The 27,500-nt window shown below is 47.5% G+C and overlaps 1 protein-coding gene and 1 long non-coding RNA gene across 3 annotated transcripts in view; one reads left to right on the top strand and one right to left on the bottom strand.

Annotated features, from left to right (window-relative positions):
- The window catches only part of prox1a (prospero homeobox 1a), a 26,152-nt gene extending 18,761 nt beyond the window's left edge, over positions 1-7,391 (bottom strand). Inside the window, exons 1-5 of one of the 2 annotated variants that reach the window (XM_076048541.1) lie at positions 7,256-7,380; positions 6,170-6,261; positions 4,359-4,795; positions 3,665-4,264; positions 2,330-3,574 (exon numbers count right to left, since the gene is read on the bottom strand). In XM_076048541.1, coding sequence (XP_075904656.1) covers positions 2,330-3,574; positions 3,665-4,264; positions 4,359-4,712 — 2,199 coding nt within the window. In that variant the 5' untranslated portion in view covers positions 4,713-4,795; positions 6,170-6,261; positions 7,256-7,380. Of the gene's footprint in view, positions 1-2,329; positions 3,575-3,664; positions 4,265-4,358; positions 4,796-6,169; positions 6,262-7,255 lie in introns of both variants that reach the window. The other variant, XM_076048540.1, reaches the window with a different exon arrangement.
- Positions 7,392-7,410: 19 nt separating this feature from the next.
- Positions 7,411-27,500, top strand: part of LOC142903095 (uncharacterized) — a 179,007-nt gene continuing 158,917 nt past the window's right edge. Inside the window, exons 1-3 of the long non-coding RNA XR_012929189.1 lie at positions 7,411-7,680; positions 16,467-16,636; positions 25,217-25,317. This is a non-coding gene — a long non-coding RNA (uncharacterized LOC142903095). The remainder of the gene's footprint in view (positions 7,681-16,466; positions 16,637-25,216; positions 25,318-27,500) is intronic.

Here is a 27,500-nt window from a genome sequence, read left to right as displayed (position 1 = left end):
GTGTTCATCCTGATTCACATCTGCGGACGTGTGTGTGTGTGTGTGTGTGTGTGTGTGTGTGTGTGTTTTATCCAGGACTCACTGTATCAGCTGTAACTTGACCTTGCTACCAGGTGTGTGTGTGAGAGAGAGAGAATAGATTGGGAGGGGGGGATAAATTCATAAATGAATGGGGGGACATCTGCTCAGCCCTGTACAAAGGGATTAAAGATAAACAAACCTGCGTGTGTGCGTGTGTGTGTGTGTGTGTGTGTGTGTGTGTACACCGACCCCTGTAAAACACTAAAATGAAACGTTGCCCACTGACAAATTGACTAAAATTCCACTTTAAAAAGAGGCTGTTGATGGAAGAGTGGCACACTAGAGCTGATAAAAAGGTTGTTTGTGTAGTTTGTATACATTTTCTCGACAAGCGACTAAAATTTAAAGCCACTAAATTCCATGAAGCAAACTCCAAGAATGTCCAGAGTCACTTCAGAAAAAAATTAAAATGAAACAGATTTTTTTTTTGTTGATAAATCCATTTTTTGAAAAATAGATACAAAACATTATTTAGGATATAATGTTATTAATGCAAGTGGGTAGAAGTGCAGTATGAAAAATCATTGTGGTTTATTATAATTAAACCAAAATCTTCTGAATATTTTACCATCAAAACAGCAAGGGGTGGGGCTAAAGGCTGACGGCTATCTTTGAAATACTAATGTCCAATTTTTCAAAGATGTTTTCTTTTCTTCCGTCTGAATGAATGGGGCCAAAGCATTTTGGAATGAAACGGCTCAGCAGGATCAAGAGGCGCTTCACTTCACTTACGTCTTTCCTTTCTTTTCTTGTCTTTTTTGTTTTTGTTCTTTAATTAAAGCGACATCTGAAAATTGGCTTTGAAGGGGCGAGACTGTGATCGCCGTCGCAGCTGCAAGGAGTTCCTATTGGTGGGGTTCAAAGTCTTATTTTCCCCTCTTCACTTTGTTCTCCCTGCCTGTTTGAGCCAAAGTGTGTGTGTGTGTGTGTGTGTGTGTGTGTGTGTTTTTGTGTGTTTTTGTGTGCGTCGCCGAGGAGAAGCCCTCTTCATATGAAAGGTTAGGGACCAAAAAGATAAACAGGTACCTGCAAACACCTGTCCACATGCACACGTCATGAAAAGAGCGTGTGTGTGTGTGTGTGTGTGTGTGTGTGTGTGTGAGCGTGCGTGCGTGCGTGTGCGTGCGTGCATGTGTGTGGTATAAAAGAAGGCAAAACACACACAGCTGCCGAGCAACTGAAGGCCGGCAAACAGGGCCAGAAGATGAGATGGACAATGGGAGGGAGGGCCGCAGATAAAAAACCTTAAAGAGATGAACATAGTAGATATCGCGCGCGCACACACACACACACACACACACACACACACACACACACACACACAAACACAAACACACTCCGAGGCAGTGAAATATAATTTGCTTTGACCGCTCGTGTACGAAGTCTGTGATGACTCGCCTTCCTCGCAGCGACAGCGCACGCCGCAAAAAAACCTGCAGCACGCAACTTAAAAGCGCCAGAGGGAACAGCGTGCGACCTGTTTAATCTTCCTCCCTGGTCCTGACACCCCGGCGGCGCTGCCGTCCGTTTCATCCTCCCCGCCGACTCGGCCGGCGGACAAAGCGGGTTGGCTGAGGAGCCAATTAATGCAGATTGATTTATGTCATTAAAGACCTTCCTCGCCGCTTCCTTTGAACGGCATCATCACGTTTTGATGGCATTATAAAAAGTCCTTGCAATTTAAAAAAAAGTCCAAATCCCGTACTTAATAGTAATTTTGTCATTTTAATTTATTGGAATTCCTTTTTTATATACTATTACGGAATGTGTGCATCCGTGTGATCTTTGTCTTTCAACTGGGATTGCAGAAATGTGTTACCGAATTAGTTGCCGCGTAGATGTGGGTTGTGAATTTCGGGGTGTGAGGTGCAAGTTTTGCAGTTTGTTTGATTTTGGTTTGATGTCAAATAACTGAGAGATAATATAAAGACTGAGCATAATATCTTTTTGTTTGTCTCGTTTTTTTTTGTTTTTGTTTTTTTTTACTGAAATTGCTAAAATCTTTAGCTTTTTTATAGGTTCATGGTAACTTCGGCATGATTTGTGAACAGACAAAGACAGGCAACAGAGAACTCAATGTGCCATCTCCACTTTAACCTACAGTCTACCAACAAAACACACAAGGCCTATTTGCTTTGACCGGAAGGTTTTAAAAAGTGGCATGCCCTGTGTGCCGTGTCGTGGTACCTAGAGTACCACCATGCTCGTCTCTTTTTCTTGAACATACAAACCTTTGGTGGAAGGATACGGTGCTGCTGGAGAAGGGCGATATGTCGGACATGTCCTGCAGGTCGCCACACTCGGACTTGATCAGGGACAAGGACAAAGCCTCTTGGTGGCTGGGGGAGCTTTGCCTGTGGTGGTGATGGTGGTGGTGGTGATGGTGGCCCAGGTGGCCTCCCCCCAGCGCAGCCATCTTGGTCCTAAGGCTGACTGTCTCCCGGCTCATGTCCATGGAGTCGGGCGAGGACCGGTGGTGGTCCTTGGGTCCAGGAGGGTAGCCGTCTCCACCGCCCAGATGGCTCTGGAAGGGGTAGCCCATGAGGGGGATGGGGAACGGGTGGCGAAAGGACGGGGGGCTGAACCCCAGTGAGGCGGTGAGCGGGGCGTGTAGGGAAGGATGGTGGGGAGGAGGGGGAGGCAGCGAGGCTGAGAGGTTGACGACCTCACCGCCACCGCCCGCACCGCCGCCGCTGCCACCCTTGCGCACCACCAGTGGCAGCGCCTCGGTTTGGTCATTGGGCGTGGGCACGCCACTCAGCCGGCCGCTCAAGCCGCCAAATGAGTCCAGAGGGCTGGGCACGATGACATCGCCAAAGCAGTGGAGCCTCTGGTTGGCCGAGTGGTAGTTCGGGGTGGGGCTGCCGTCGCCGTTCAGGCTGAGGGCGAGGGCGCCGCCGCCGCTGAAGCGTGAGTCCGGAGTGAGGGAATGGAGCGGGGCGAACGGCGGTGGGCAGGAGGAGGAGGAGTTGGAGGAGGAGGAAGGCGCGGCTGGCGTGCTGGTGTGGCAACCCATGTGGTGGACGGCGGCCGCAGCGGCAGCCTGCTTGGGCGACGAGAAGCCCTTGACCACGGTGTCGACCACCTGTGACACGGCGCAGTTCAGCTCCTGCTTCAGCGTCTCAGCAAGGTGCCGACCTCCTCGCCTCTTCATCGCCCTCTCACCACCACTCCTCACCTCCTCCTCCACCCTCCCTCCGTCCAGATCCTCCTCCATCTCGCCGTTCATCAGGGCCTGCTCCCGGAGGAGCGCCCTGGCCCGGTCCAGGAACAGGCCCGGGTCCAGATCGGACAGATCATCGTGGCCATTGCGTCCGCGGTCCCGGTGCCTCTCCTCCAGGCCGTCGGAGCGGATACTGTCCTCGGACAAGTTGCCGTCCTCCTCTCTTTCCCTGACCCGGTCGGCCTCTCCGTTCTCGCCGTTCTCCTCCTCCTCCTCGGTCTCAGAGTCATAGATCTGGTAGAACTTCTCCTGGAGCTGGCGCAGCTGTTTCTGGAAAATATAAAAAGAGGAGAGGAGAATGTCAACCGCGAGCAGAAAACCAGAGGACCTACTTGGCGAGGATGAGTCACGTCCTCTGACCTGCATGTCCTCCAGCTGCAGTTTGAGCTGCCGCCTCTCCTCCTGCCGCTGCTCCTGCCTGGAACAGACCAGCTGGGTGAAGCTGTGCTGCTGCTGTGGCAGCCGCTGCTTCCGCTTGTTCTCCCGGTAAACCTCTCCTGCGTTCACTGGGCCACCCCGTGATCCTGGGGAGCTGAGGACGGAGGGAGGGCCATCACTCCGTCGGTGGTCGTGGCCGTTGCTGTCCACCCTGTGGTCACCCCCGCCGCTATTACCACCACCCTCGTTGTCCCTGTTGGCCTCCTGGCTGTGGTCCCCGGCAGTTGGCCGGACCAGCGGGGAGTGGCTCATACCTCGGATGATGTTCTCCACCCGGGCCCGCTTGGCACGAAGGTGTTCGTCTGACAGTCGGTCCAGGTCAAAGGACGAGAGGGAGAGCGGCTGTGAGGGAGCGTGCGAGTTGTGCGGCTGCTGCCTCCCGAAGGAGGAGGAGGAGGGTGGCGGAGGGAGGGGAGGCCCCGGGGAGAGGCAGTCGGAGGGACTGTCCCTCTCCCGGGAGGAGTTGCTGCAGCCGTCCTCGGCCTGGATCTCCGAGCCGCCGCTGGACAGGTTACCGCTCCCCTGTGTGCAAAGAGAAAGACTCCGTTATTTGCCACCTAGCAAGAGACAAGTCGGAGTGCCAGCGAGGAAGTTCAGGACTTCCTGAATCAAGTACCTGGAAGCCCGAGTCACTGCCCCCGTTCTTGCCCATGTTGCTTTTCAGCAGCTGTGAGATGATGGTGGCGCCCGGGAAGGGCATCATGGAGTCCTCGTACGAGTTGGCCCTCTTGAGCAGCTTCCGCAGCACGTTGGACTTCTCGCTGTCGCCGTTGGCCGCCGCTGACGGGCCGTGGCCCACCAGTGGGCAGTCACCGTCCTGGTCCATGGCGTGCGACTGGTTGATGCGCTCCAGCAGGGTCTCCCTAGCGCGGGCGAAGATCACGCTGCCCACCGTCCTCTTCACCCCGATGTCGACGCGTCTGCGCTTTGTCTGTCTGGTTAGCAGGGTGGCGCTGTCATGATCAGGCATCACGCAGGGCAGCTAAACGGACATGACCCAGGGTCCCTCACAGACACGCACAGTAGGGGACAACAGAGGTTTCCAATCTGGATCTGGCCAATGACAGACAGAGAGACTTTGACTGTAATAATCTTCTTGACAAACTGCACCGATGAAAGATTTTAATTTTTTTGGCATCAAAAGCACAACTTGCGGTCACAACAGCCGAGGTAGAAAAATGTGGTGTGAGAAGTGAAAGTAGTCTCTGCAGTTTCAAGACTACTCTCAGACATTTGCGTACACCTCTCGTCGGTCTGGGAAAATCCAGAGCGACGAAATAGGTATTATAAGCCATCCACGGCAACAGCAATTGATGCTCCCTTTGTCTTTTCCTTGTAGTAAGACAAGACTCATCTCCGTGAGCTTTTCTTTGGGAAAAAGCAGCAATGTAATTGTGGTTTTATTCTAGCATCACAGCAGTGAGTTTAAAAGGAATTGTGTTGCTTTTATTGTGTGTACCAGGATTTCAACCATTAGACACCAGAGATCACACCGAGTACCCCTGTTCAGATCAATTTTTATCATTCTAAAAAATGAAATACAAAAAGAGCTCTGTGTGTGTATGTGTATGCGTGTCTTTTGCGAGGTCGCCGCTGTGTTTGCCTCTTCATGAAATCACACACACACACACACACACACACACACACACACACACACACACACACACACACACACACACACACACACACACACACACACACACACACACACACACACTGGCAGGAAAGTTAAGCGCTTTGCATCTGCTTTGCGAGTGTCTCCGGGGTCCAGCCTAGGGAAATATCTCACAAATTAAAGCTGCTCATCATGACAGTTTGACAGAGCCGGTGCGTTTGTAAATTTGAGTGTGTGTTTGTGTTGTGTGGACCTCCCACAGAAAAAAATCGACTAAAAGCGCCACAATGTCTTTTGTCGGGGGAAAAGAAACTTTGACCAGGAGGACCTGCGAGTTGTTTGCTGTGGACGGGGAGGCGTTCAGTGGCCGGCAGTGACCCAGATACACACACACAAACATACGCACACACACACACACACACACACACACACACACACACAAGCCCCACTTGCGTACACACTGTGCTCTTTGTGTTACACACCGTGAGAGTCCAGATTAGGGGGACAGTGCAAAGATCCAGCAAACTTTGAAATCGCCGTGCGTGGTGAAAATGTCCAAGCGGACAACGGGTCGAGGTACGACGAGAGTTCCTTGTTTGTTCTTTGGGATGTAGGGGGTGGCGGGGAGGAAAATGTGAGGCAACCGACAGGTAGATTCATTGTTTCATACTGCAGCTATGACTCCGGAAGAACTGAGAGCTGGACCCGCACCAAGGCGGTGAGCGTCGCAAATAGACGTCACGTGTCGCACACGGTTAGCAGCGAAAGGAGATGTGAGAAAGTGTGTGTGGCTTTTGTGTGAAACTACAAACCTTATTTTAATCAGAACTCGGTGGAGAGCGGGAGTGAACTCGGCCCCCCTTGCACATGCTACACCCGAAATGGGAAGTGGCCGACGAATTAACTGGAAATGGAAAATCATTTACAAAGAAGGTTATTTTTTCCTCTTTTCTTGTTCCTACACTTGTTCAGACAATTGAAAGACTTTCTCTGGATATTTTTTTTTTTTTTTTTTTTTTTTTTTGAAAGGCAAGACTGAAGTTTGACCCTTTTCAAGTGCTTTCATGGAGACACCTGAGGCATAAATCAAACTGTTGCCACTCTCTGGGTCCGTACGGACGGTTTGGAAATGGAGTTGACGGCCGTTTTCACTTGTCTGCGTCGGGCTGCTGCGCGCACGGAGCGGAGAGAAGCGCTGCTCTCACTTTTTACGCACAGCGTAAAATGCACCACGAGTGACAAATATCGCGCGTGGTGTATTCAGTCGTCGGACAATTCTCTTTTATTGGAAAAAAAAAAAAAAAAAAAAAAAAGTCCTCTTTCACCAAATGATCGTATTGCCGAGCTGAAAAGAGAAAATGATTTAACTTTTAAATACACGCAAATGTTACTTAAAATCTCAACTCGGCTCTCGACAAAAACACTTTCATCGCAAAGTTACGCCAGAGACGTTAAACAGGTTGCGACGGCTTGTTTTTTTGTTGGTCTTTTTTAAATATATATTTTTTCGAATCGCCACGGCAGGTGCGAGAAGTTGAACTCGGCACAGAAGTGAGAGCCGGAGTGAGTGACGCACAAAGTCGCTTTAAAAAACGAAACAAAATCAAGGTTGAATTTTGCTCGCGTCACATTTAAAATACAGGGCAAACGGCGTGTGAGGGCGGGATATACTGTAAGATGGAAATATTTCATTAATAATACTACATTTAATTAAAAAAAAAAAAAAAAACTGCTTTAAACCGTCCGGATCCGGGTTGGGAGGGATGGTGCCGTGTTCTAGCAGCGAAGGCGAAGTTCACACTAACACGACGGACAAATCACACACGCTTGCACACAAACACAAACGCGCGCAACAATCTCCAGAAAAAGGAGCTGAATCGCAGGCCGATCGTACTCACTTGTCCGTCGACTCGCTTCTCGGGGAGAAAACACGGGGAGAGGGATCCGCGCTCCAAGATCTGCGGCGCACTTTCACCACCAAACCAGAAGGGAGGGAGGGAGTGGGCGAGACGTATGCGCGGGCGGGCACGAGAGCGTGTGCGCGAGAGGGAGAGATAGAGAGAGAAAAGGAGAGAGAGAAAGGGGGAGAGAGAGAGAGAGACTGAGATTTATAGAAGAGCAAAGAGAGGGGACCTCGCTCGCTCCGCTCTCCTCCCGGGATGAGCTGTGTCTATTATCGAGCGCACCCCTTCTCCTCTGCTGCTGCTGCTGCTGCTGCTGCTCCGCTCCGCAGCGACGGCGGCAAAAGACTCGCGGGCAAGACTCAAGACGAGGCGCACATGAAGGACACGCCAAGACGTTGCGTCACCGGCCCCGGAGTGAGGTAACGGCTCCACCCGACCAATAAGGAGGCGGAAGCGGCGGGGTGGGGGCGGTGGGGTGCTAGTGGGTGGAGAGGGCTGGCGGGGGAGAGATGGGGAGGACATTGGGATTCCATATATATATATATATATATATATATATATATATATATATATATATATATATATATATATATATATATATATATATATATATATATATATATATATATGGAATTATATATATATATAAAAGGAGCGCCCCCTTCCCTCCGGACGGGCAGCGCGCAAGGAAAGCAGGAGGATCAGGTGCGAGAAAGAAAGAAAGAAAGAAAGAAAGAAAGAAAGAAAGAAAGAAAGAAAGGAAAAACCAACCCTGCGTTTTCGGAGAAAACACGTACATTAGATAGAGACAAAGTTTTTATTATTATTTTCTTCAAAGACAAATAAAAACATGTGCATTCTTTTTAACGACGGGGCAAATTAAACATTTGTTTTTATTTTTTCCGGATAAAATCCGGTATATTGATAAGGCACAGATTGTGATGAGGAGAGTTATTTGGACGATTGTTGTCACTTTTGTCACGTTATTTTTGTTTTGCTCTCCTGTTTCCAGGTAACTACGCGCTCTTCCTCAATAAATTCCGCATTTGAGTGTTTCTGCTTTGCCTTTTTAATGTTTTTTTTTTTTTTTTTTGCCGACTGAATTGCTTTCTTTCTGCGTGCATGTGTGTGCGCCCCACTGGAAAACGTCTGCCCCTTCTCTGCACGCCGTGTCCATCAGTCCATAAATACCGAATATTATAGTAAATGACACTTTTACTTACAATAAATGGAAGAAGTTGAGATGCGTCCGTGCTGGAGATCACGGCGTCTGCGTTCAGCGGACGCACCTTTTAATTTCCGTGACTGCATGCCGACCCGCAGGGGGACACAGGAATTTACCCCACCACCAACAATCAAATAATTCTCTTGAGTTTGAATAGAATTTTCTGAGAAAGCGCGTTGAGGCCCTGCAAGAAGCGCCGATTCACTCCAGAGCAAAATCACATTTGTTTTGTTTTTTTAAATGAAAAGGTCCTAAACGACCCCACGCTGTGAATGAATTCCCGGACGACCACACAACATTCCTCCAGTGTGGACACACACCGGCCCACAATGCAGTCGCACGGACACACACAACGCACAAACGAATAGAAATTGTGATAATTTAATTGTAGCAATTTTGTAGAAATTTTGCATCGATTTTTTATTTTATTTTCTTTCTTCTTCTTCTTCTTTTTTTTTTTTTTTTGCTTTACCTTGTAAAATTTGACGCGCAGCCGCTCAAGTCTCCCAATAGTTTCACACGTATACAAATATATATATATATATAAAAAAAAAACGTGCCCTGCATTATTCGTGCAAAGGTGTGTGTGCGCTCCGGGGGACGTGGTGGAAATCAACTTCAACACCGCGGGAGGAAAAAAAACCAAAGTCATTTTTCTCATCCACACTCACTCTCATCGTCCGCGTCCTCTTAATGACGCACGGGGACTCTTCGTGCGCCGCCCGCACGAACTTGGACCGCCGTTTCAAGCGCTGCCGTGCCGAGCCGAGCCGTGCCGTGCCGTGCCGGGGAATTGAGGAGAAATGTTTGAAGCCGAACAAGTGTATCCCGCCCGAGGATGGATGAATGGATGGAGGGATGATGGCGCACAGGCTGCACGCAAATAGGCCCGCATCTTTTTTCTTTTATTATAATTATTATTTTAAAAAAAACAAAAAAAAAAACAAAAAAACGAACGAGCTCTCACACTTTTTTTGTTGCCTTTATTGCGTTTCTTTCATTTATTGTTATTGTTCAAATATTGTTATTGTCCAAAATGCTGCGACCCACTTTTGGAACCGTGCCGAAGTTGATGGCATTAAAAGAAACAAACAAAAATACACACTCGGATCAAGAGGCAGCGCCCGCATTTTAAACCGCGCTTTAATATATATGAATATATAATAAATAAAAAGACAATCCAGGTTTTAAAGGGGGCGTGGTTAGCGAGGAGGAGGGGTGGAGGGCTGGGGCAAAGCTCCGAGCTGATTGTGTGGCATTTTTTGTGCTCTAATTGGCTGGAAAATAAAACTGTATGGAACACACACACACACACACACACACACACACACACACACACACACACACACACGTTAAAAATATTGCTCTCAAGGCAAAAAAACAACATAGAAACAAGGCAGGTGTAGTAATTGAAACAGGACAAGGAATTAAAAGTTTTTTTTTTATCTTAACCAGATTTCAGTGCAGATTTTAAAAAAAAAATTAGATAGATTTTTTCACAATTATGGACTTGTGCTTTTGCTTTGTCTCGGCTGTGATGGACGAACGCTGAGAAATGATTCTGTTTCAACAGTCAGCAGCAGAAAATCACAGTATTAATGTTCAACTTGTTGACCTCCACTGTGTTTGCTTGACTGATGAGGCAGTGAACCCCCTGCTGGGGGAGGGAGTGCTCGTCGACGGAACACACACACACACACACACACACACACACACACACACACACATGCACACGCACGCACACACCCACAAACACACACACACAGGAATGTAGAGACAGACAGACAGAGGGAGAATCTGCCTGTCACTGTGTTTTCTTTTTTGTTTTTCCCCACAGCACCGTGCACGTACGCACACACTCACACACACACGCACGCACACACTCACCACCAGAATTCGGCCCCCCCGCCAGCAGCCTGAATGAGACGAAAAACAACTTCCGTGACACCATTGAAATTGACATCATTTCGGGGGTAAAAATAAAGAAGAGAAAAAGAGAAAAGTGAAGAGTGACGCAACAAACGCTTGCTTTGTTTTTCGGGATTTTTATTCGTGGTTCAAAAATAGCAGACGATGCCTTTAAACGACGTCCGTGAAGGTGGGAAAAGTTCATCGGTGACTGGTCCTTGCTTGCTTTGTGATGTCACAAAGGGCAGAGCGGAGTACCTCTCTGGAGTTAGGGGTCACATGACCCCAATCAGGCTTTGGCTCCGCTCTCTGGGTATCTGTTCCCATGAAATCATCAGTTTAGACTGCGGGCTGTCAACAGAGGGCTAAACACAGTGGATCTGATCTCAGATCAGCAAAGTGTCGCACTGCAAAACAGGAACCACCTGTTTTGCAGAGAAGGAGCCCCCGATGATGCCACCTGTCGGGGCGGGGGGTGGGGGGTGGAGTAGGTGGGGTTTTTTGTGGTCTTATAACAATAGATTGTTTGGTCAGAACTGCCAGAAATCAAAAAGCAAACCTTTGTGCAAAGAAACAAAACAATGAAATCCAACTTTGGAAACTTTCTGCTCTGCTCGTTTCAACAGCCGATTTCTCTCTCTCTCTCTCTCTCTCTCTCTCCCTCTCTCTCTCTCTCTCTCTCTCTGAATCCTGGGAGGACTAATTTAACTCTCTCGCTCTATCTCTCTCCTCACACTATGAGGCATCATAAGTTTGTTTTTCTAAAAGGTTGGAACACCCTCTGAGATGCCTCTCTCTCTCTCTCTCTCTCTCTCTCTCTCTCTCTGTCTCTCTCTGTCTCTCTTTCTCTCTCTCTCTCTCTGCCGCCCATTCTGAAAAACGGAGAGGCAGGGGAAAAAAGAGGGGAATAATGAAAATAAAAGGGAGGGAGAGAGGGAATAATGACAGGCGACAGTGGGCTGATGGAGGTCCGATGGATGTGGGGGCCCCCCACATCACCCTCCCCATACACACCATCACTACCCCCCCTTCTGCCCCCCTACCCCCCATACACACTCTCTGCCCCCCCCCCCCTTCTCTTTTTTTCTACCTACTCTCTCCATCAAGATGCCATTATTCAGGACATTAGCGAAGAAGAGCTAAAAGCTCTCACTGTCGAGGAGGGTCCCAGGGTCCTTTCTGAGAGCGCCGACACGCGCACACACACACACACACACACACACACACACACACTTTGACTACCCAAGCGCAGTATAGTCCAGCTGAAGAGGTAGGAGGTGGTGTAAAGTAAAAAAAAAAAAAAAAAGGGAGGGGTGTCGGGGGGTCTTATTGCAGACATAGCTGCTAGCCAGGCTGCTCCAGCTAAAACACAGGTATTAGCCGTGGCCGCCGCAAAGTGAAAAAATAAAAGCTGACGGCGCCCAATGAAGCAGCCGGGCGTCGCCTCCTCACGTCCGTCTGTCTGTTTTACAGTTGACAAACTCCGAGATGTTCTTTGCTTCAGCTTCAGGTGCAATAAAGGTGGGAAGAAATTGTTCAACAAGTTGGACACCAAGCAAAAGTATAAGAAACAAAATGAAGCAATGTGAACCTTTTGTTCCATAAAAGGCGGCACAAGCGCATTGGTGGGCGTTTTTTTTCTCTTCATTTCCTAACATCTGGGACGCTGGCTTTGGAACCACAATGTTTTATGAGAGTTGTGAAGTTGGACATCAACTCGGCTGATCTAAAAGTTCGGTCGAGTTGATGTTTTTCTTAAGGGGCGACAGTGTGGAAGTGGACCTGAGCCACAGTGACGCAGAGGCTCTGGTCGTTTTGTCTCCGTCCACACTGTCACACTGTTGTCACTCTGTTGTCGCACAGTTACGCATAAAGCCGCCCGTCCGCGAACTCGCAGACCTCCCAGCCCTTTATTTTTTTTTATATCCTTTTTGCTTTAATTTCCAAACTTGGCTCTTCAACTTCCCCTAATTATTCCATTTCCCGAGCTCAGGGACTTGAAGGATTTTCATAATTCATCAACACACACACACACACACACACACACACACTCCCATCACAATTACTGTGGTACAAAAAAAAAATCCCCCATCAAAATTATTCATCTGTTCCCTCTTTTTTCAATTTACCATTCTTCCTTCCAGTGCCTCTAATTCATGTTTTCCTTCCTTTTCTTTTTTATCGGTCCTATGGAGCCTCTATGCCGCTCATGTATTTATTCATGCTTTCCTGCCTCTGATGGGCAACATGGGCAGAGTTGAATAGAGGCCGTGTGTATGTATGTGTGTGTGTATGTGTGTGTATGTGCTAATTTCCGAGAGAAGGTCTTAATCTAGCCGAGACCTCCAGCAGCCTCCGCCGACCCCTCCGGCCCCCCTCCCCCACCCCAACGTAGTAGTGCCCGGCCGCCGAGGCCCTTCGCTGGGCCAGGTTGCCAGATCAGGCTCCCCGGGATCCGGGGGGCTTAGCTCAACGTTGCCGCCGCCTCCCCCACCACCACCACCCCAGTCCTGTCCCAGCTTGGCCCCCGAAGCCGCCTTCCCTGGCGCCGAGCCCGGCTGCGGCGGAGAGCAGAGGAGAAGAAAAAAAGCCCTGGGCTGGATGTGCAGCGGAGTGAGGAGGAGAGGTGAAGTGGAGGGGGGGTGCGGTGCGACTAACAATGCTATCAGAGAGCCGGCGGTCCGCCCTCGGAGCTGACAGGGTTTTTTTTTTTTTTTTTTGTCTTTATTTATCGCCGCGCTTCACTCGCGCTGCGACAAAAAGCAGGGGGAGAAAGAGCAGAATGAAGGGAGACGAGGCCGGAGCCAGAGATACGGCTGGGGGTGAAAGGAGTCGGGGTGAAATTTAAAGACGCGTCGGGGAGAAAAAAGAAAGGAGGGGGATGAACAAAAGGGATGGACGGAGACGGGAGAGGCCCCGGTGACCCCCCCTGAACTCGCAGACATTGTGGGGACTTGTGGAGCGCCAACGAGAGCGACACAACAGCAACAACAGCAGAAACAACAACAAAATAAAAATCAACTTGTTTGCCCCAAAATGCTTTCATCAGCCACACAAAACGCCCCCCTCGGCCCCAGCGAGGGACGAGGAGACGTTGAATTGAAAAAATACAAGAAATCCCAACTCAAATAAAGCGAACAAACAAAAAATGATTAGAAAAAAAGAGTGAAAAAACAAAGTTGTTGATGGGGGGAAAAAGCGCCCGTTCCTTTTTTTTGAACTACACATCTGCTCAGTGACCCGCGTCACTCTGCACACAGGACTTTTTTTTTCCTTCTGTTCCATCACTTTGGGGGATCAAAGCATCGGCTCGCCGGTAATAACGTTTTCATATTTGCACGCTGCATTATAATGATAGCCTTTGGCACGCCGGCGCCAGCTCTCGGACCGTGTGGGGGGCGGGGGGGCTGAGCAAACAGTCGGAGTTTGCCCACTTTATTTTATTAAAAGTCACCGCGGAAAAAAAAAAAGAAGAGAAAAAAATCACGGAAATAACCTTTGAGCGCCGTGTTGTCCCACGGAATTCAAATTGTAATCCGCTGAATAATCAAAAACGGAACGGGGGGGGGGGGGGTAGAGCTGTTTGTCTCCGCGATAGTATCGTTCATTTGCGGCAGCGTGGACGCTCCTCAGGAAACACAGACGCTCAGTGGAATCAAGCGGGGGAAAGTAGGACATCACGCACGCACACACGTGCGCATGCACAGCTTGAGCATAACGACAATCAATTAAAGCCTCCTTCCGCTGCCCTCCGCTGCTTTTAATTGAAATTGAACGAGGAGACTTCCCCCCTCCCTTCCTCTCACATCGGCACGTCAGGGAAAAACAGCCCCGGGGGCTGCTGGGAAATCTGCGCCCGGGCCCCGGCTCCGGCCCCCGGCTCGGCCCTGGCTCCCCAGCTCCAGCCGAAAGAGAGGAAGTGGAGGGGCGGCCGCAGCGAGCGAGCGAGCAGCGGGAGGCCCTGCTAGCGCCGCTAGCTCGCTAGCACGCACTCATCATTAAGTGGCTGGAAGCTCAGTGGAGCCGAAATAATCGTGTCTAGGAGGAAGTGATTAGGGGTACAATGTTTTGTTTTTACAGTGAAGCCCCGCCCCCTAAAAACTACAACAACAAGAAAAAGACAGTTGTTAACACTGTAAAAGACACGTTTCCTTAAAGTAGGAAGGCTTGAGTTCCATCTCCATCAACACCTGGAAACACCTGCTGGGCCTTCAGCTCACATCCACCTCTGTCTCCTCTGGACTGAAACTACTCTGTTTGTTATTGCAGCAGATGTAGATGTAGAAGTGTTAGACATAGGTATTTAGATGAAGGAGTTTTAGATGTAGATGTTAAAACTGAGAAGTTTTAGATGTAGAAGTTTTAGCTGTTGATATTTTACATGTAGAAGTTTAGTTTACAAGTTTACAAGTACATTTTTTAGATGCAGATAATTTAGATTTAGAAGTTTTAGATGTAGAAATTTTAAATGTAGATGTCGACTAATTTCTATTTTTTAAAACCTTTCCTGCCTTTAGACGATGTGCTGATACGTCCTCAGTGTTTGCAGGTGTTCAGGAATCTAACTAAAACGCCGCCCTAGACGGTTGATTTAACGGACGCCTTTCGCCCACACTGCGTTTTATTTTCTCCCCCGCCGCCACCGTTCTTTGCTGATTTGCGCCACCTGCCCATCGCCACCGCCACCCTCCTCCCGAGCCCGTACCCGGCAATCACGGTGGTTGTGAAACCTCACACTCCATTTCCCTTCAAGCCACGGATGAGTGCTGGGGGGGCCGCTGGGTCACAAAACCCAGAAAAAACAACAGCAAAAAAACCCCAACAAACTGGATGGATGGATGGATGGACAGATGGATGGTAGTCGATGCGAACTGCAGTACCTGGGAGTGACCAGCAGGGAGACCATTTACCACTGAAAAGCCAACAACGCTGAAAATGTTCCCTTACATCTATGATCACAGTTATCAGTTGAGAACATAATTTTACTTCACGTGTTCTCCAACGTTAAGAGAATGAAACCAGGCCCAGGGCACCGCCTGGGTGGGCAGGGCTTAAGCGGCAGTGGGCGGCGTCTTGACCTGGCGCCCGCCCTTCCATCTTGTTTGTGTGCCGTTTTATTTGTTGGAAAACAACGACAACAACGACAACAACAACAAGCAGCCTCTGTAATTATTCCTTAGTGCTGCTTCACACACTGTAATTATACACCCATACGGAGTGCATGTGTGTGTGTGTGTGTGTGTGTGTGTGTGTGTGAGAATGAGAGAGGTGGGGAGAGTTGGGGGAGGGGGGCTCACACACATGTTCCATAGTAAATGTAGTCTGTGTGTGTGTGTGTTGCAACAAGCTGAGGTCTTTGTTGCTAAATGACAGTGATTCACCAACAAGCCACCCATTTAGTTTAAGAGCGTGTGTGTGTGTGTGTGTGTGTGTGTGTGTGTGTGTGTGTGCGAGTGTGAGATAACAATGAGATGAGTGGAGCAAACCAGACAATGCAATGCAAGGTGTGTGTGTGTGTGTGTGTGTGTGTGTGTGTGAGTGTGTGTGTGTGAGACTGCCTGTCTGCTTTGTTAAGCACTAGTTAGCACAGCGCCCCCTCCCTGTGGCTCCACTTGTTGCAGGATATGTGGCTGCTGGATTTTGCTGCTATTTGCTCCTTCAGCTTAAATCCACGCCACTTACTTAAGTTTTATTTATTCATTTATTTATTTATTTATTTATATCAAATATCCAACACGTAACTCTCACACAACTTAGCGTCACTGCTGACGTCACAGGACGGAGGTTCAACCTGTGTTCTTGAGGGACGACTTCCTGTTATTCGAGTCGTCTTTTCATTTTTTTTTTTTTCCTTATCCCTGCTGCTTTCCAGGAAACGGATCCAAAAACATTCACAAATGGAAATGAAACATGAAAACATGAAAAAAACAGAACCTTGACTCAGTGACACCAGCCCAACACTGCTGTAACTGCTGTAAAACTGCTGCTGTTGTTTTTTGATACTACAACTCCTCTAAGTTCCCGTTGGCGGCGCTGCTGGTGCTGCTGCTGCTGCCGCTCGTCTCTCCTCAGGTAGACTCTGCCGCCGTGACCTCTGACCCCTCCTCCAGCTGAGCCCAATCCATTATTAATGTCTGAACATGGTCTCCGAGGATCCTGCATCCATTATTCATGCCTGACAACTGACTCCCCAGGATCTCCTCCTCCTTCCACACGTCCGTCTGGAGAAAAGTTAACAACAGGTGTGTCTCCTCTTCCTCCTCCTCCTTTTCCTCCTCCCGTCTTCAGTCCGTCTGTGATTTCTTCGAAGGTTGGGGCGGGGGGGAGGAGAAGGGCCTCTTCTTTTTTTTGTCTTGCAAGCTGTTAAACTCTGCGCTCGTGTGTGTCTGCGTGTGTGCACCTGGTGGAGCAGGCGACAACTTGATAAACATGTGTGCGTTTGTTTTAGTGATGCCAACCCCAAACACCTGGAAACACCTGCTGGGTCTTCAGCTCGCATCCACATCTGTCTCACCTTCCCAAAACGACTGTATTTATTATTGCAGCAGCTGCAGATGTGGATGGTTTAGATAAAGATATTTACGTATGTAGGAGTTTTAGATGTGGACGTTTATATGGAGAAGTTTTAGGTGGAGATATTTTAGATGTAGAAGTTAAGATGTAGATATGTAGGAACACAGCTTGATGTTTTAATGCTCAGAAAACACACCTGCCCTATTATTTTTCTATTATTATGTAGTATTTCTGATTTTAATATTTAGAGACTGGTTGAAAGGTGACAGTTTGGCCTTCTGTTCTCCTGTCTTGAGCCGAAGCGTGTGCAATTGCAGCCGAGGTCTGACTGAACGTTCTGCTTCGAGCTGCTCAAAACTCTCTCAGGATGTTTTCCAGCTTGGATGACGCTGATGTTTCTTGTTTTGTTGTTGTTTTTTTGCATCCACCTGCACTCTCCTCCTCCTCCTCCTCCTCCTCCTCCACCTCGTTCCCTCTCGAGCGCTTCTCCTTCTCCGTCTCCTCCTTTTGCGGATTCTTGTAATGAAGCCGTTCTTGAGTTTCTAATTAATACGCCGCCGCGCTCCTTTTGTGTCACCGTGCAACTTATAAATGCCACGCATTCAACAAATAACAGTTTGGCTTAATTAAGATGATTAAAAAAAAGAAAGAAAAACTCCCCGTCTAATCCGTCGGCGCGCTTCATATCCTGCCTCCACCCCCACCCCCACCCTCCGCCGCTCCCGGCCAATCAGAGAGCATCGGCATATAATGACTGCATAACGAGCACGTCCTTAAGATACGACGGCACTCAACCGCACAACACACACACACACGCACACACACACACACACACACAGACATATTCACAAACAAACACGTCCTTAAGACAGACAAAGCTTATCAATAGTCGTTAATTAAATTCTTGTGTGTATTAATGAAAGACTAACGCCTGTGTGTGTGTGTGTGTGTGTGTGTGTGTGTGTGTATGTGTGTGTGTGTGTGTGTATGTGGGGGTTTGTTTGTTGGCTTTAATGAAAAGATTTCACCTTGCAACCGTATTAGTCGAGGGGAAATGTTTGTGTGTGTGTGTGTGTGTGTGTGTGATGCCTTTACATACAGTATCTTGTGTGTTTGCTTCTTCAAAGTAAATGACAGGCGATGAGAACAGAAAACATTTTGATGAGAGGAAAAGATTAGCGGGAGCTGAGGTGTGTGTGTGTGGAGAAGTTCTGGGACCGTTGAAGAAAAAGAAAAGAAAGAAAAGAAAAACTTTGCACTGATGGGTTTGATTCGCATTTTTTTGTTTTCTTTGTGTGTTTTTTTTTTTTTTTTTTTTTACCCATTTTTACCCATTCTTTGCCCATAACTTTATGGTAACCATGTGAATCATTACAAAGGTGAATCTCCTCGTCTTCATCGTCGGTCACTCAGGGATGTGAGGCTGTAAAACAGTCTTAGCTGTAAAATTAGCGTATGAACCCTTTCTTGTTGTTGACACAAACATTGTCTATCGTAGACGCACTAAAAAAGCCTTTTTTGGAAATGAAACTCAACTCAACCCGACTCCAGCGTGCGGATGGAGTATTAAAGTCATTTTAACTTAGAATTTTTTTTTTTGCAGTCCTTGCGACCCAGTTTCGTAAAAATCCAATGTATGTAATAATAATGATAATAATAAATATGGTTATGGCTCCTTTCTCTTTGCCTGAAAGACCAAGGCCAGTTTACCGTGGACTCTCTGAAAGGACTTGCTGATGAAACCTTCTGCTGGTTGAATACAAATCAACTCCACTGATACCACCCCACCACCACCTCCTCCACCTCCACCTCCACCTCCACCAATCCCAGGGCCGGGACTGCCTTTTTTCCCATATCTTCAATCTTGATTTGGTCCGAGACTTCCTCGCACCCTTTTGCTCAGGGACACAGACGTTTTCCCCAATCAGGAAGCGACGGTGCCAACTCACTCCTCGGACCCCCGCCCGCCTCCCTCCTCCTCCCCCCTCCTCCCCCCTCCTCCCCTCTCCCGCTCTTCATATCCCGTCTCATCTCAGACTTGCAGCGCCATCTGTTCATGGAGGAGCCGACTTTCTCCCCCTCCTCCCCCGGCTCTCCTCGGTCACCCCGTTTAAACCCCTCCGTCATCGCTCCCCTGGTTCCTCGTTAGATTACGAGATCTTCCATTTTTAATCCCCCCTCCTCCTCCTCTTCTTCTTCTCCCCTCCCCCCACTTTTAATATCACCGGTTTGTTTCAATTCCACTTTCTCTTGCTCTCACACCGCCATGTCCTCTCTTCCCCTAGTTTATCTTCCTCCTCCTCCTCCATGTCCCACCTACCCATCCATCCATCCATCCGTCCGTCCATCCATCCTGCCCCATCTCGGAGAGGCATATGTCACCGGGATGCGAGCATCTGCTCCTTGAGAGGGTTTCACCGCGGACGTCTCAGTGGTAGAAGTCCACGAGTCGTGGGTTTTATATTTTGGCCCCGGCAAGCTCCTGGCGAGGACTCGGAGGCAGGAAGACGGAAGCTGCGCTCGCTCGAACCCCCCCAAACCCCCCCCCCGCCCCCACCTCTCTGTCTCTCTCTCTCTCTCTCTCTCTCTCTCTCTCTCTCTCTCTCTCTCACTCTCTCTCTCTCCCTCTCTTGTCTTGTGGTTTTTTTGGCAGTTTTGAGAGGATGACAAAGCTGCACCTGGTGGTCGGGAGGAGTTCGAGTTGAAGGGCGGCTGGCGGCGATGAGGAGGCGGAAAATGGAGAAAAAATGCTAAAAAGAACTGACAGAGGCAGTGAGAAACAAAAGACGTCGGCGACGAGGCTGAATTGTCAACCAGCAGCAGCGGCAGCAGCAAAGTCTCTCTGAGTGAAGGCCAAGTGCGGCGCTTGAGTGCGAGACAGGTGGGAAGGCTTGACGGTTGCCACGAGGCGCCGCTCGTCCTTTTGCTTCTTGTTGTTTTTTGTTGGAAAGTAAAGAGGTACAAAGCAGAAATCCCAGAATGCAACACTTGAGATTTGGTGAAATTGTCCCTCAGGTCCCTAAAATAAAGGATTTTAGGGAACGGACGCGGAAATGGAGCATTGAGCATCCTCATTGGACGAGTCTGGGACCTCTTAGAAGAAGGAGGAGGAGAGGGAGAAAGAAAAGGGGTAGGAAGAGGAGGAGAAAAACGAAGGAGGAGAAGAAGAAGAGGGGCAAGAGAAAGGAGGAGGAGGAGAGGAAGAAGGAGGAAGAGGAGGAGGAGAAAGGAGGAGGAGGAGAAAAAGATGAGGAGGAGAAAGAAGACGGAGAAGACAGTGTGTGAAGAGAGAACTTCCAGGAAATCTCAATTTGTGAGTTTGTTGAGATGATGAAGGTCTCGGCAGCTCCTAAAGAAAACAAAGAAAAGGTAGAAAAGGTCCTTCAGTTATTGGTCAGACTGGCACAAATTGAAAACACAAATCAGCTGCTGCTAATACAAATGTTCCCCACGTATGTTCACATACGTGGGGAACATTTTCTCCCTCTCTCTCTCCCGCTCTCTCTCTCTCTCACACACACACACACACACACACACACACACAGACAGGCACGGGTGGTGGGGGGCAGCGCGCCTTTTAAGACCTCTTCACTCTCCAATTTAGCACAAGAATAAACAGCGGCGGGGGAAAAGAAAGGAGCAAATGTGTCATTAATAAAAAAAAAAGGAAGACGAGCTAATTGTGCCGCTGCTGTGGAAAAATCAAAAATCCATTAGAGCGGAGGGAGGGGCAGGGCGGAGGAGGAGGAGGGGGGACGGACAGAAGAAAAACCAAGGGCGCTTTTACCTTTAATTTGGCCCTATATCCCCGATTTAAGACGCTCTGTTTACATGGCCGGCCTGCAGGAGCGTGTGTGTGTATGTGTGTGTGTGTGTGTGTGTTGTCGTTCGCCTAATGCATGGCAATGAGCCGCAAAAGAGGCAACTTTATCTAATCTCCATAAATGGCCGCACAGTTCAGAAAAGGTCTTCCACACAAACACACACGCGCACATGCACACACACACATGCACACACACACACGCACACGAGCGCACACAAGCAGAGGGTAATAGGTAAAAATTAGAAGAAAGGATGGAGGCAGAGTGGCGAGTTGGACCATGGCTGCAACAATTAGCGGCCGCAGAAAGGTCCGACGGGGGCTTCTCTCGAAGGACCGCCCACCACCACTGTTCTGACGTTCCAGACCACCTGCAGGGGCGCTCCAGGTGGCTTTTCAAGTCCAGTTATGATATACACTGAACAAAAATGGAAAGACAACACTTTTGTTTTTGCTCCCATTTTTCATGAGCTGAACTCAAAGATCCAAAACTTTTTCAGTATTTTTCACAAATCTGAGATTATATATACGACAGCGTGTTCCAGTTCTTGCCAATATCCAGCAACTTCGCACAGCCATTGAAGAGGAGTGTCCCATTTGGACTTCATTGGTCCAAATGGGATCGGGCTCTGTTCAGACTGGGCCACATTATTGACCCATCTGATAGGTTGCTGTCGCAACCACCTCAGAGCATAGGCCTCGTAGACACGTGCATAGCCAGCGTGTGTATTGTTTGACGTCATATAATTGCGACAGCGGCACTGACATACATGCGCTGGAGCTTGGCTTGAATGGAGCTATCTCCCCTCAAACTGATGAGCCAATGAGCTTCCTCCTCTGTCCAGGGAGGGACTGCTGCTGTTTTCTTCTTCTTCAACCAGCAGCGGCGGTTGAAGAAGAAGAAGAATAGCTCCATTACGTTACAGCTCCGCACCTGGAATGGCGCTCTCTGGTCTGGCACATTGACTCTTACGGACAGTCAAAACTCATTGGTGTGCTTGAGAGCCGTTCAGACTGAGATACATCTGTCCAAATGCCATTTAAAACGACCTCCCGAAGGTGGTTTCAATCCATCTTGCAAAAATCGGATTTCATGTGGTTTGTGACTGTTCAGACTACAAAAGAGCCATCCAGTTCTAATCTGGATGGGCTAAAAATCTAGGCCTTAGCGAAGGAGATGTGTTGCACTGCGTGAGGCAAATGGTGGTCACACCAGATACTGACTGGTTTTCTGACCAGTCAGTATCAGTATATATATATATATATATATATATATATATATACATATATATATTAGAGCTGTCAGTCAATTAAAAAAATGTATCCGATTAATCACATGGTTTTCCATAGTTAACTCACGATTAATCGTAAATTAATCGCAGAATCGCAGAAAAAATATCGTAAACTGATATTTTTTCCATTTTTTTAATAATCATATCAACATGGGAGTAGGCAAATACTTGCTTTCTGCAAATGCAGCATGTTTATTCGTGTTGGAGCAATGACAAGTACTACTAACAAAACAAAAGATGCACAGGTTTGTGTCATTCAGTTGTATGTGTGTGTATTTGTTTAATCTCTCTCGCACTCTGATACAATGTGCTGACAAATATAACATACAAGTATGATCGAATTTGTCATTCGTTTGTTTTTTTTTAGCGACTTCCTGTACTATTGACGAGGATCGCTCGCGGCTCGCGCACAAAATAGAGCAGACGCCGAAATGACAACTGCATGGCGCGAGCCGCGCGCCTGTTCGCGTCTGGTGTGAACCACCAAATTGATTAACGTGGGCGCCGAATGGAAGCGCTCGGCGCTTTGCGTCCAATGAACTAACATTAAATGCATGGCGCGATCCGCGAGGGGAGCCGCGCGCCTGTTTGCGTCTGGTGTGAACTACTACATTGATTGACATGGGTGCCGAATGGAAGAGCATATCACTGGCAGGGTTTTGAAGTGGAACTTTCCATTTACAATTGACACCTTATCCATGTTAGTCTACGCTCAGTGTCTTTTTCTTTTTTTGTTGTGTTTACAAGCCGGCTGCAAGCGTGTGACTGTGTGCTATGGCCAAATGTTCAAAAAGCCCCGTGTGCGTTAATCACGCGATAAAAAATTGTCGGCGATAAAGCGGCGTTGAGTTAATAACGCGTTAACTTTGACACCCTTAATATATATATTTATATATATATATATACACATATATAAATATATGTATGTATATATATATGTATATATATATATATATATATATATATATACATATATATAAATATATGTATGTATATATATATGTATATATATATATATATATATATATATATATACATATATATAAATATATGTATGTATATATATATGTATATATATATATATATATTTATATATATATATATATACACATATATAAATATATGTATGTATATATATATATGTATATATATATATATATATATATATATATATATACATATAAATGTATATATATATATATATATATATATATACATATATATATATATATGTATATATATATACATATATATATATATATATATGTACATTATACATATATATAGACTAGAGAGAGAGAGAGATATGTTTATATTTATATGTATATATATATATATATATATATATATATATATATATGTATATGTATATTTCCACATACATACACATACAAACATACATACATACATACATACATACATTTTGATGTTCAGATTTTGGGATCAGTTTAAAAATGACCCGAACTGAACCGAAGTGAATCGCTCATGTGGCTACAGGTCGTTTGAACTGCTGCCTCTGCAGTCCAACCAAACACACTGCAGCATGAAAGCAGGTGTGGAATATTTATGGAGGGCTTTTTGTGTATGTGCACGTGTGTGTTCGTGTGTGCGAGCGTGTGCGTGCTCTAGTGATACCACACGTGCCGACGCTCTCAGCATCACTTTGATGCCATAAGCCCTTCTTTTTTTTCACCCTCTTCCCTCCTCCCCCTGCCTCCTCCCCCCTCCCCTTTCATTGTAAAGCCCCCCCCCTGCATCCGTTTTTGATTTAACCTCCCTCTTTTTTTTGTTCCTCTTGTTTTGATCCCTGCGTGAAACCTGGTGAGAGGGTCTCCGGGGTGGGGCACCACTTCACTTCCCTCCCTCGATGTGTGTGTGTGTGTGCGTGTATGTGTGTGTGTGTGTGTGATGTTGGCATCACCCGTCGTCTCTTTGAGGCCATCTGGAAAGTCGGCACATGTGGGAAAACGCGGCCGACTAGCGCTGATTGTGTTGCTGCACGTGTGAGTGTGTGTGTGTCGGTGTGTCACTTTCTGACGTGCCAGCGACACGTCTGGGTGAAAAACATCACGGCCCAGGTTGTTTTTTTCCTCGTCTCGCCCACAGCGCCGACTGATCGGCGGCCGAGTTTGTGTCTTTTTGCGCCGTAAAGCTAAAGTCAAACAACTGTGCGCTGTGTGTGTGTGTGTGTGTGTGTGTGTGTAAAAGCTCCACTTGTCCTCATGGGGGCCCTACACTGCAACGCTGCACTTTCTTTGACAGCAGAGATCAGAAGGTCTTTTGCTGCTCGGGACTCTAAGTCAAATGTTCTGGAAACCGACGATGCAAGAATTGTGTTTCGAAATGAACACGAAAAAAGTTTGTGCCCTCTAATGGTCGTTCTTTCTCCTCCCGTTCTGGTTCCTCGCTGTTGCTTCCGCGCATACCTGAAGTTTCCTTCCAAACAGATGACGTGGGGTTTTTTGTTTTCTCTCAAAAGAGGACACACACACACACACACACACACACAAGCACACACACACACACACACACACACACACACACACACACACACACACACACTCATCTGAGTGTAAAGACGTTGATTGTATATCCATTCAGTGACAATTAAAAAAACAAGTACTTCCCCCTCCGCCGCACTCCCCTTTCATACCACCAGGGTCTCAACCTGAGCAGCTGAGCTCCGTTCTCCAACCCACTGACGGTTGCAGACAATAAATTAGCATTTGCACACACTCACACACAAACACACACGCATGCAAAACGCAACACGTAAACTCGGCACTTGATGTGTTTTGCCTTCCTATTAATTTTCTTCTGCTGCACAGACTCCAACCTTGAGACACACAAGATTAGACACTTGAACTGCGGCTGAAGAGAGAGAGGGAGAAGGAGAGAGAGAGAGAGAGAGGGAGAGATGCCTGCTGCAAGTGGAGGAACCTTGTGGACGAGCGACAAACACGGTTTTCCACCACTTGAGGGAAAATTAAATCTCTCCAAGGATGCCGTCAGCGGGGCATTGATTGTCGTTTTCTGCTCCGCCTCCTCCTATTCCACCTCTTCCTCCTATTCCTCTTCATCCTCGGTGGTGGTGGTGGTTTCATTTTCATTTTTTTTTGTTTTGTCAGAGTTTTTTTTATCTTTTACGGCAGCAGGTGCTGAAATCTGAAATTAGTTTTTTTTTCTTTTCCTCGCAGATAAAGACACAACGAGGCTTCTCCACAAACCCGAACTTCCGAGGTCGAGGGAAGTCAGTCGAGGGAAGAGAGTCCGAGCTCATGACAGCTCCTCCTGCAAGGTTTCATTTTTTTTCCCTTTCTCGCTCTCTTTTTCTGTTTTTCCTCTGATTGTATCCGTCTAGGTCGTTACCTTGTCTTTTTGTGTCAGCTTTTTCAAAATAATTTCTCATTACACTCATACTCTCCCTTCCTTTTGATGCTGCGCCCTTTCCTCCTCAATTGATGCGACTCGTAAAAAGGGAGGGATTCGAATCAGCCGCGCTTGTTCCGAGGTTCTGCCGTGAACGGTGGGCGGAGCGTAATGCATGCTGCGCTGGAATGTAGCCCAAAAAGAAATCAAGGAAAGGAAAAAAGTCCCGGAAACAACAAATGGCTTGTTTGTATGCTTGATTTCAAACTCTGATTCTGACTTTACATCAGGACGGAAACTAAAAGAACTTGACTTTTTGAAGAATCAATTTTGAATTATTTTCCTTCAGTGGAACCCACGACAAAGAAGGGTTTTGGCTGAGAATAAAGGTAGTTTGAACAGACCGACTGAACGTGAAAGTGCAACAAAGTTGCAGTGGGTTGACTTCCGCCCTCTAGTGGATCGGAGTTGTTTAGCGCTAGCTAGCTGGTTGTAGACGTCTTGATGGCTGGTGAAGAATCGTAATCGGACGGTTAAAGGTCCAGTGTGTAGTATTTAGCTTGATTTATTGTTTTTATAAGGGTAAAATCTTAATGAGAAAAGAATGGTTGTAATACATATATAAGAATATTCATAGATCAATAAGGGTCTTGAGCCGCCATATTTCTGAGGAAGCCTGGTGTGGACAATCCAGGTGGAAGAAGGAGTTATCCAGGTTCGGGTGTACAGGCCACTGTAGTTCACTGGCAAGCTTGGTGGGGGGGAGGCAGTGAAAGTCGCTTCAATCTGAGATGTGACCACTTGATGTCGCAGTTTCTTCTTCCATATCCTTTTAAGTGAATGTTTGGAAGTGACTTTTGTCCCGTCACAACTGTTGTCGGGTCTTTGTCACACCTGGTCACCTCAATGCATGATTTTGGTGCGTTTTGTGTGTTTTTTGCGGTGTCGTGCGTCAAACACCGTTACAGCTCATCATGATCAAACCTCCCATTGGGAGGCTCCGGGAAGTTTGTGGCTGGATCTTCTCCAGTGGAAACCAGTGGAACCAGTCGCTCTGCGACCTCTTTTGTGCGATCGCATAAAAACAAAGCGGGTCAGAACAAGTTGTATGTGGAAAAAAACAACCACACAATGGAACACAGAAGCACCTCCTTCCTTCCACACATCAAATTCCAAATACTTTTTTCAGTGACGGCGGAGATGCATACTTATTCGCCCCCGCTTTGATGGACTTTCGGGCAGAGGAATTTAATTTGCTCATCCGCTGCTCTGCTGTGCTCTGCATCGGCTTTTTCATTGTGGGGATTCTCTCTTTTTTTCTTTTCTCTCTGTCTCTCCCTCCTTTCTTTTGCTTTTTCCCCCCTCCCTCCCTCTTGGCTTCCCTCGGCAAGCTCGAAGGACAAGTGTCGGCCGCTTAAATAAGCCTTATTTTATCGCCATGGTCATCGTGTTCGTTGAATATTCAACGGCAGCGCGCCTGCGAGCTACCAGCCACCGCTTTAGCATAATGTGTGTGTCGGGGTGGGGGGGCCGGGCGGGTCGGGGGGCTCAGCTCGGCTCACCCATAAAGGCTGTTTTTTTTTATTTCTTTTCTTTTCTCTTTTTTCCCGCTGCAACTTTGAGCGCAGAGCGTGAAGTTTGGAGAACCCTCGACGAACTGAAGCGCTCAGCTTTTTTTTTTTTTTCTCACCAAAAAGCTACGAGGAGACGCTGCCACCACCGCCACCTTTTGTGCACAATCACTTTGGGGCCACGACCCTGTTGTGCCTTCCCAGTGTTCATTCAGCTCTTTTCTTCCACCGCTGAATTGTAAGTAGGAGCTTGTGGAGAAAGTCAAGGTTCTTCATTTTATATTTGATTCATTTCATCTCCCGCCCTTCCATCCAACACCCCCCCGCCACCTCCACCCCCTCCTCCTTCCCCCTACCACCCCCACTCACCAACACCTCAATAGTTAGTGCAAAAAGAAGGGAAAAACACACAGACACACACACATGAACACACAGGTGAAAGGATGAAAGAATCAGTCGTTCTCCAAAAAAAACGCAGGTTGTCGTCGCAAAGGGAGCGGTGGGATGAAAGAAAGGCGGTGGAGGAGCGGGAATAAAAGCT

This window comes from Nelusetta ayraudi, unplaced genomic scaffold, assembly GCF_046127955.1.
Source record: "Nelusetta ayraudi isolate G7.1 ecotype Tasmania unplaced genomic scaffold, CSIRO-AGI_Nayr_v1 ptg000106l, whole genome shotgun sequence".
NCBI classification, from domain to species: domain Eukaryota; kingdom Metazoa; phylum Chordata; class Actinopteri; order Tetraodontiformes; family Monacanthidae; genus Nelusetta; species Nelusetta ayraudi.
Note: the sequence above shows the minus strand (reverse complement) of the source record. Positions and strands in the feature narration are given on the sequence as shown.